This window comes from Hoplias malabaricus, chromosome 1, assembly GCF_029633855.1.
Source record: "Hoplias malabaricus isolate fHopMal1 chromosome 1, fHopMal1.hap1, whole genome shotgun sequence".
Classification (NCBI taxonomy): Eukaryota; Metazoa; Chordata; class Actinopteri; order Characiformes; family Erythrinidae; genus Hoplias; species Hoplias malabaricus.
In genome coordinates, this window is record NC_089800.1 from 80246938 (window position 1) to 80257078 (window position 10141).

At 44.7% G+C, this 10141-nt stretch overlaps 1 protein-coding gene across 1 annotated transcript; it reads left to right on the plus strand.

Annotated features, from left to right (window-relative positions):
* Positions 1-682: 682 nt before the first annotated feature.
* Positions 683-9554, plus strand: LOC136709434 (ovarian cancer G-protein coupled receptor 1). The gene is made up of 3 exons (XM_066684675.1): positions 683-884; positions 5724-6019; positions 6961-9554. Exons 2-3 carry the CDS (start codon positions 5753-5755, stop codon positions 7753-7755), a joined length of 1062 nt encoding a protein of 353 aa, XP_066540772.1. The 5' UTR covers positions 683-884; positions 5724-5752; the 3' UTR covers positions 7756-9554.
* Positions 9555-10141: the final 587 nt, after the last annotated feature.

Below are 10141 nucleotides of genomic sequence, written 5' to 3' on the forward strand. Positions count from 1 at the left end.
TGTCCACATCTGTGAGTGACAGGGTGAGTGTGTCACATTGTCCACATCTGTGAGTGACAGGGTGAGTGTGTCACATTGTCCACATCTGTGAGTGACAGGGTGAGTGTGTCACATTGTCCACATCTGTGAGTGACAGGGTGAGTGTGTGAAATAGTCCACATCTGTGAGTGACAGGGTGAGTGTGTGACATTGTCCACATCTGTGAGTGACAGGGTGAGTGTGTGACATTGTCCACATCTGAGTGACAGGGTGAGTGTACAACTGTCCACGGTGAGAGTGACAGGGTGAGTGTGTGATGCACTGCCGTGAACCAGGTGTGTCCCTGCCCTACAGCCAGTGATTCTGGATACATTTCATGCCGTGATTAGTTCTGGATAAGACCTAATGTATATTTATAAATACAGATGTAAAGCGAGGGCGCATTTTTGAGTTTTTAATGAGCTCATGATGATAAAATAAAAATCCTGAAGGAGGAGTAGCTGAAAGGAGGTGTTTGAGTCATCAGTGACCTGTGAGTAAGGCTGAGGTAATGGAGGAGGTGTGAAAGTAGTAAAGGCTGTGGAAATGAAGGCGAAATTCCCCCTGGCAGAGGTTTTAAGTGTGATGCTCGTGCTGAGGGGGAAGCGCGCTGAACTGCCTCTCAGCCACGTGTGTGTGTGTGTGTTGGAGAGAGAGACGGAATTGTCTGGCGGTTTTATTGCCTCCATGCGCTTCTCGGAAAAACACTGAACCGTTATCTCCACTTCTGACCTGCGCTGGGATTGATGACGACGATGATGATGTAGAAGAAAGTGCTCTTCTTGATCCGAGGACAGTTGGACTAGTCCCAGTTGGTTCTAGCTAAGACTGAGAGACAGAGCGACCAGAGGAGGCACACTGAGAAGGTAAAGAACCCCTATGTGTTTTGCTACACCGTGATACAGGAATGAAATCCTCTTCAGCTGATAACTCTAGTTATGCTTTACTCCTTCCCTTCGTCTTCTGTCGGATAAAAAGTGTAGCTTGAACTCCATGGCTCTGTAAACCCTTCAGGAAGTCTAGAAGGATTTAGAGATGTAAGCTACAAGAAAGGAAACCTGTTGTGTTTGTTCTGCTGCTGTGAACTGCTTCACTCTTAGCACCAGTGTACAGCTTCTCTGCGCGGTTCTGCTGCTCTGGAATCAGTTAAACAGGTGTTTGTTGTTCTGTACTGAACCTGATACCAAAGCTTTTCCATCCCAGAGAAGACCCCGCTTCACCCCCAGTTCAGTATTCACTCTTTGCTTTCACTAGGGAGCCCTTTCCATGCTTTTAGAGAGTGCTGACTTGCTGAGGGTTGTGTGAGGATGGAATAACAGGGTAGCTCTTATCACCCTTCCTGCTCTAGGATCTAGCTTGGGGTACAAGAGCCCAGCTTAGGGCAGGTTGGTGCTGCATGGTGTAACAGAGTCTGTGTAAGGGGCAGGTTGATGCGGATGTGCTTTACTGTAGCTGAGGCTACAGGGGGATTCCTAAAGGTCTTGAAATATGCTCATAAGCTCCTGTCTCAAAGGTAAAGCAGGATCATCTGTCCCTCAGAACGATGGGCAAAGGATTAAAGTTTGGGATGAGTTCTCATGTTTAGTTGATGATATTCTCTTTTGTCCACAGAGCTTTTGAAAAAGGCTCGTCTCCTCTGAATAAGGGAAACAACGATATGAAAAATGTGGGCCCCCACACGGAACCTTTATATATGGCTATGTAAACACATAAACCAAAAAAAATTGGGTATATGTTTAAAAATAAATATGCATGTTTATGATACACGTGCTTCATGTTAGGCATGATTCTGATCGATAAATGCGTGTATGTATGTAGTAAACATCAGTAAATATCAGTTAAAATATCAAAATAATATATGTCTGATATATATATGGTTCGTGGGCTACACGGTGTTGCTTCTGGTAGTGTTTCTGCCACACGGCTGCAGCGTCTCGGGGTCCTGGGTTCAGTCCTGACACACTACAAGACTAAACACCAGCACACACACACTCTAAAAAGAATAATCACCACACACACACACACACACACACACACACACAGTAACAAGACTAAACACCAGTACACACACACTCTAAAAAGAATAATCACCACACACACACACACACACACACTTAAAAGACTAAATACCCCTGTGCGCACACTATAAAGGCTATACACCACATGCGCGCGCACACACACACACACACACAGACTAAAAAGACTAAACAACACACAAATACACACACACACTTAAAAGGCTAAACACCACACACACACTAAAAGACTAAATACCACTGCACGCGCACACTATAAAGGCTATACACCACCACTACACACACACACACACACACACACACACAGAGACTAAAAAGACTAAACAACACACAGATACACACACACACACACACTTAAAAGGCTAAACACCACACAAACTAAAAGACTAAATACCACTGTGCGTGCACACTATAAAGGCTATACACCACCACCAATACACACATGCGTACACACACACACACACACACACACAGACTAAAAAGACTAAACAACACACAAATACACACACACACACTTAAAAGACTAAACACCAAACACACACACACTTAAGACTTAACACGACACGCACGCACACTTAAGACTTAACACCACACACACGCACACACTTAAGACTTAACACCACACACACACACACACACACACGCAAGTTAAATAGCTCTGCAGGTCGAGAGGAAGCTGCAGTCATTTCTCTGTAATATGTTGGGGTCTCGTCATGGAACTCTCTCAAAATGACTGTGCTTTATTTGTGGCTTTTTATTTGTGGCAGTGTGTGGCCAGGCCCTCACTGCCCTCAGGCCACACAGGAGTGATGCTAAAGCCACTCGCTTTCTCTCGTGCCAGTGATCACAACGGCATTGTTAAAGGCAGCCGATTGTGGACCACTGAAGGAACAACAAGAGCCTAATCCACCCCTCAGTTAAAACACCAACCCAGAGGAAAGCTTTATTGCTCAGAGGTCGCTCTGAGACTCTTTAGGAGACATCATGGTGATCGCCCTTAAACTCCTTGAGGTGAGAGAGTGGGCTTTAGTTCCTCTGGTAAATCTGAGCACAGAGATCTCTTAAATTCCAGAGGAGACAGGAGACTTTGTCTTTCCGTCAGATCTCATAGTTCTCTACGAGAAACCTCAGAGATGATGATCATCTCCTTTTTGATTTTGTCTGTTATGACGTTTCCAGATTAGAGCAGGGATGTAGTAAGTGAGGGCTTTGTTGTTTATATCAGGATCTGTTGTGTCTCTAATGTTAATGCAGTGTGAAACAAAGCAGTTCTCAGCTGTGCTTCTGTTCTGACCTGCGTCTATTTTATGCATGTATTGTATTTCTGGCAACATTTTCTGAAACTGATAGTAACAGCTCTGTGTGGCTGGAAAGCTTCGACAATGATCTCAGTAAACCCTCCGTGTGAATGAAGATGTTTCCAAGCCTCTGCGTTACTGTTGTGACGGTGTGGGAGAGGATGTGAAGCAATAGACTCTGTGGTCCTTCGTGTCTGAGCTGTCGTGCTGAGCTTGATTAGGCTCTGCAGCCAAGGACACACTCCTGCTAAACTTGACAGCTGTTCATCACCTGCTCGGGAGCACAAAGAGGCCGAGTAGGTGTTGGTGATTCGTGGGTTTCTGTCCAGATGATGAATTCATAATGTATGTGTGTTTTAACTGAGCAGTTGGTTGTTTAACTAACCACAGGTATTGCTTTTTAGACCACTTCCTGACCCAGTGGCATATGCAAATATGTGTTTACCCTCTGTTTACTGAGCACTTGCATATATTAAGTTAACGAGGAGTGATTAATTGCAGCCCCTTCCTGAGTCAGAGTGTAGATACCTTTGGTGTGACGTCTTTTTCAGATGCCCTCTTGTGTCCTGCAGTGGTGCTACAGTGCCACATTTACCTCTCAGATTCAGAGACACGTTTTCCTAATAAAACACAAAGAAAACCCCCTTCTGATGATGTAACACGGAGGTGGGAAGGACACTGAAAACTACAAACGCCTTGGAGCGGATACACCAGGCCTGGCTCTTTTAATTTTAAGTATTAATTTATTTAGATCTAATCCAGAGGGAAACCAGATACATTTCTGCTTTGAAGCTGAATATGAGGTCTGTGCTCATTAACCTCTACGTCACTGCACCAGTCTTTATCATTTCTTGCAGTGCATGCTGGGTATTGTAGTGAGAAGACACTGATAAAGGGATAGAGAGATGCAAAGCTTAGAATCTTACATAATGAACATGACCCCATACGTTACACACTGGTTTAAGCTTGGACTGTATGCACTTCGTCCTGTTCAATGATTTTGTGGAGAACAAGAAATCACACACTCACCCAGTCACTCGCACACACCTGTGGAGTTCCACACACTCACCCAGTCACTCTCACACTCACCCAGTCACTCGCACACACCTGTGGAGTTCCACACACTTACCCAGTCACTCTCACACTCACCCAGTCACTCGCACACACCTGTGGAGTTCCACACACTCACCCAGTCACTCGCACACACCTGTGGAGTTCCACACATTCACCCAGTCACTTTCACACTCACCCAGTCACTCGCACACACCTGTGGAGTTCCACACACTTACCCAGTCACTCTCACATTCACCCAGTCACTCGCACACACCTGTGGAGTTCCACACACTTACCCAGGCACTCTCACACTCACCCAGTCACTCGCACACACCTGTGGAGTTCCACACACTTACCCAGGCACTCACACACACCTGTGGAGTTCCTCACACTCACCCAGGCACTCACACACTCCTATGGAGTTCCACACACTCACCCAGTCACTCGCACACACCTGTGGAGTTCCACACACTGACCCAGTCACTTTCACACTCACCCAGGCACTCACACACACCTTTGGAGTTCCTCACACTCACCCAGGCACTCACACACACCTGTGGAGTTCCACACACTCACCCAGTCACTCGCACACACCTGTGGAGTTCCACACACTGACCCAGTCACTCTCACACTCACCCAGGCACTCACACACACCTGTGGAGTTCCACACACTCACCCAGTCACTCGCACACACCTGTGGAGTTCCACACACTCACCCAGTCACTCTCACACTCACCCAGTCACTCGCACACACCTGTGGAGTTCCACACACTCACCCAGTCACTCTCACACTCACCCTGTCACTCACACCTGTGGAGTTACACATGCTAATCCAGTCACCCTCGCACTCACCCTGTCACTCACACTTGTGGAGTTCCACACACTCACCCAGTCACTCACACACTCTTACACAGAATGGTGTGTTGCTGCCTTGCTCTCAGTGATTGCTGGGAGACTAAAGACCCGCTAAGACCCTGAAAACAATGAAGCATGTACAGAAATGTAATATTATAAAAATCATTTTTATTTACTCATTTTCCATGAATGAATTTAAGAATGAATAATATCGTTTGTGTTGTAAATTCAGCTGACAGAAAAGACTGGAAATTGAGGGATATGGAGAGCGCCTGATCTGTTCAGCAGGGTTCAACATTAAAAACAAGCTTCATATCATTGTGCAGAAAGTCATAATGTAGATCAGTGCATTAAGCAAATCTAATTTATTCAATAACCAACTGTAAAGCAATCCATGCGCAGACGTCTTGAGGACTGCAGTAACTCAAAATGAATGTTAAATCGCTTTGTTGGCTTTCTGTAGATTTGATGGAGTGATATTTCTCGGGGTGAATGGTCCACACCCAGGAGCCTGTCATGACAAATACATCTGGAGACATCATCAACTGCAGCCTCAATTACCAGATCCACCAGTACCTCTTCTCCAGCACCTACATCCTGGTCCTGCTGGTGGGGTTTCCAGCTAACGCTTACTCCCTGTACCACGCCTGGCTGCAGCTGAGGGCCCGCAATGAGCTGGGCGTCTACCTCTTCAACCTGACCATATCTGACCTGCTGTACCTGGCCTCACTGCCTCTCTGGCTGCAGTATATCTTCAAGGTAACGCTGTTCACTGACGTACTGTTTGCATTTTTTGTTTCTGCCTCGATTTATTCAGAATCTATGGGTTGAGTTGCACCCAGTACGACTTTCAGTACCTTTAACTGCACGTGATCTCCCTCCATTTCATATCACACTCTTCAGAACAGTCTCAGCTCTGTCTGGACCGAGCCCTAAAGCTGAAAACTCAGCTATACAAATAAATTATTATTATTATGAGGGGAGTAATATCTGGTGATGAGATGGAGTGGATATTACAGTCTCTACAGATTCAGAAAGGGTTTTAGCCGCATTTTTATCACAAAGATTAAGAAATTAAGCTGCAACTAACAATTAATTGGTAGCTGACTAATCTGTCGATTATTTTGTTCACTTTTTTAGTTAACAATTTAAGGTTAAAGGGGGTAAGGAGAGGCGAGCTACTCCATCATTTAAGGTGGAATGGGGCGGTGAGTTTGTAATTCTGGCTCGAATGCCTTCTTATTATCATTAGAGATGTAAGGAAATGACTCGAGCAGCACATTTCTACAGCATCCGGAGTTACACAGACTTATTAAAGGTAGGCTTTAGTTTAAAACAGTCAAACCAAAACAAATGCTGTGTACATTTGACTGATGCATGTCTCCAGTGTGTGATTTTTGAGGTGTTGGTGTCCTGTGGCATTTAGAAAGGAGCTACATATGTGTGTAACTATAAATAAATAAATGAAATGAAATACAGCTCCTTCAGCAACAGGTGTCCTTTACTCTGGGCGCCTGGAGTTATCAGGGGTGTAATGTCCACAAATATTTATAGTCAGTGATGTTGCAGCCCTAAAACAATATGCAGAATCATTGAATCTGATGCACTGCTGTGTTCGCAGGCCCCAGGTTAAATATTTACAGTGAAAACCTGTTTTGCGTTAGTGTAACTTATTTATTTTTGGGGTCCTCTGCTTTTAGGGTGATGACTGGCAGTACAGCGAGTGGGTGTGTCAGCTATGCGGCATCCTGCTCTATGAGAACATCTACGTCAGCATTGGCTTCCTCTGCTGCATCTCCATCGACCGCTACCTGGCTGTAGTGTACCCTCTCCGCTTCTCGTCACTTCGCACCATGAAGGCTGCCACCTTGGTCAGCACCGTAGTGTGGCTCAAAGAGTTGTGCGTAGGTGTGGTCTTCTTCTGTCACAAAGAACTGAGTACGAACAGATCCAACCACACTGTGTGCTTTGAGCACTACCCCATGCAGGACTGGGAGCAGCCAATCAACTACTACCGCTTCTTTATGGGGTTCTTGTTTCCCCTGGGGATCCTGTCCTTGTCGTACTTCCGGGTTCTGCGCGCAGTGGGCAAAAGTGCTGGAACGCAAACGACCCAGAAGACGCGCATCAAGAACCTGGTGACCAGTACCATCATCATCTTCTTGGTGTGTTTCTCGCCGTATCATGTTTTCCTGTTGGTAAGGACTATCTTGGAGAAGGATTGTGGCTTCATCGAGAAGATCTTTAACTATTACCAGTTCTCTCTGCTGCTCACGAGCTTGAACTGTGTGGCCGACCCCATGCTCTACTGCTTCGTGAGCGAAAGCGCCCAGCGCCCCATCCAGGAGGCCCTGGAGGCCGCTGCCCATGTTTTCTGCTGCTGTAAATGTGAGGGCAGCTACAACACAGACTCCAACGAAGCCGCGGCGCCCATCGACAACGGCGTAGGAACCTCAGTAGTGACCCTGCTACACCAGACCAAAACTGAGAACTGAGTTCCTGTGGTTTCTCCCTCCGGAGAGGGAATGCCAAGAATGCCATCCGGCTGCAGGGTGGAAAAGGCAGTCAGGCAGGGGTTCTCAATACGGGTTTTTCGTCGATTATGTGACGAGCAGTTCTCTGTCCTCTGTGTTCATACCTTTGTCTTTGCACCGTAACAAAGTGGGAGACACTGAGCGATGTGGTTGTGAATGCGCTGCAGCTCTCAGGGACCGCTGTCCTGACCAACACCGATGATTGACATTTGAGGTTGGAGGGAGGAGCTGACCTTGCAACCCAAGTCGCATTTAAAAAAAAAAAAAAAAGATTGTAAAAACATTTTCAAGACTGAAATCACCACTGAGCTCCCGAGCAGAAACAGTACTGTGCAAAAGTCAGAGGCCACCTTTCATTTATTTAAATTCCAGTTTAAAAATATAGGATATGAATTTCTTGGGAGATATTTATAGTAGAATGAACTTTGGTACCAAAAGTCTTGATTATAGATGTAGAGAATTCAGACTCCTAACGACCACAGAAGAGCTACCAGACCACTATAACTGTACCCATAGGCACTTAATCTTTTATCATTGAGAGAGAGAAAATATAACCCCATGTGTGGTTTAAATCCATTGCAAGTGTATGGGTCTGAATGTATGTGTAGCTCACAAGCTATAATTTTATATATATATGTGTGTGTTCTTTTCTAACTTGTGATTAATGACCATTTCCTAATGAGAAATTAAAGAAACGCAGGTTGGTTTAAGACGTACCCCGTAGTGTAAATACTTCAGATTCACCGACCTGACGAACATAAAAGTGTAAAGAAACTGGCCCTGGAGGCAAGTTAAATGTATTTAAGTGGAGCATTGTGTAAAATATGATGAGGAACTTACACAGGATGTGGGATATTCATAAAGGGACATTCCCCGTTATGGGAAACGCATGTGTGGATTCACAAGAAAACCTGGAAGTTCCACCTGTCAGATCACACAGAGTTAACTGAGGTCCTTGAAGCACAATGCAGCTATCAGTTATTGTAATGATGTGTGTGTGTGTGATGTATGAGGTCTTCATCAGTTCAGATCAACAGAAAGATTCACTGAAGAAAGTAGACTAATGGAGTGGATCTCCTGCTGTTCTCCTCCTCTACAGTAAGTTTACAATAGAGTTAACAATTCATGTCCATGCATGTTTTAAACATCGTATCAGAGGAACCTGTATTTTCATATCATTTCATAATAATCTCAGAAAAGCATGAAATAAAATGGGATCTTTTGGAGCAGCTGCACACGAGCCAAAGCCAAGTGTCGGCCAAAGGGGTTAGTTATATATATATTTAAATGTTTCTGTTAAGCTATAAATTTATTTTGGAAACTCGTTTTTTTCAGTAACCGTGGGAAGTTTCTGATGCATATTCATTAAAGTGTCTCTGTTACAGTTCTTACCTTCAATTCTCTGTGAAACTGTCCACAGGTGTGTGTGTGTGTGTGTGTGTGTGTGTGTGTGTGGGCGCTGCCCTCTGATGGACTGGTTCCCGGTCCAGGGCGTGTTCCTGCCTTGCACACAATGATACCAAATCAGAGGTGGAGAAATGCAATCTGCAGAAACTCATGTATCCACAGTAAAAGCTTGTTCCTGAGTTCAGTTACGCCTCTTTGAGCCGTCTTTGAGCCAACAGCTTTTGGGAACTGAATTATTTGTTTTATCTCTGTGCTTATTATCTGTCCTCGAGAATTACCTCCAGGTGAAACAGTAGCCGGACTAATGAAAAAGTCAGGATTTATTTTACTTTGTGGTTCAGGGTCGTCTTTGCTGTTGGTTTTGGCTGAAACGTAATAAAGAAAAAACAAACTCTGAACTGAATGTCAAAGATGATGTAAACTCATTTACTAAAGGCATCATTTAATGATTGAATTATGTAACACTGCTTGTTATGAACTGTGTGTGTGTGTGTCTTCTGGAATATTTCTGGACCTGGAACAGACTGTTATTCTTTTGAGTGTGTTCAGGGAATATTGGGAGTTTCTGGGATCCTTCAGTGGAGGAGTTACCCCCTGTTCACACTAGGAGGCGATAGCAAAGGCCTGTCATTTCCTGTGAGATCAAGTGATTTTAGCTGTGATTTTGCAGCAGGAGATGACAACACGTCCGGTTGAGATTTATGTCTGACTCCACCAAAGTTTTATTTTGACCCATTAAAACAGGACTTTTTTAGATGTTATATCAAAATATAAAACATAAAATTAAGAAACGATGAATAACATTTCACATATATAAGGTTATTTACGTTTTTAATGTAATATATTTGGGCGGCATGGGGGAGCAACAGGTAGGTGGTGCAGTCACAAAGCTCCAGGGTCCTAAGGTTGTGGGTTCGTGGCCCACTCCGGATGACTGTCG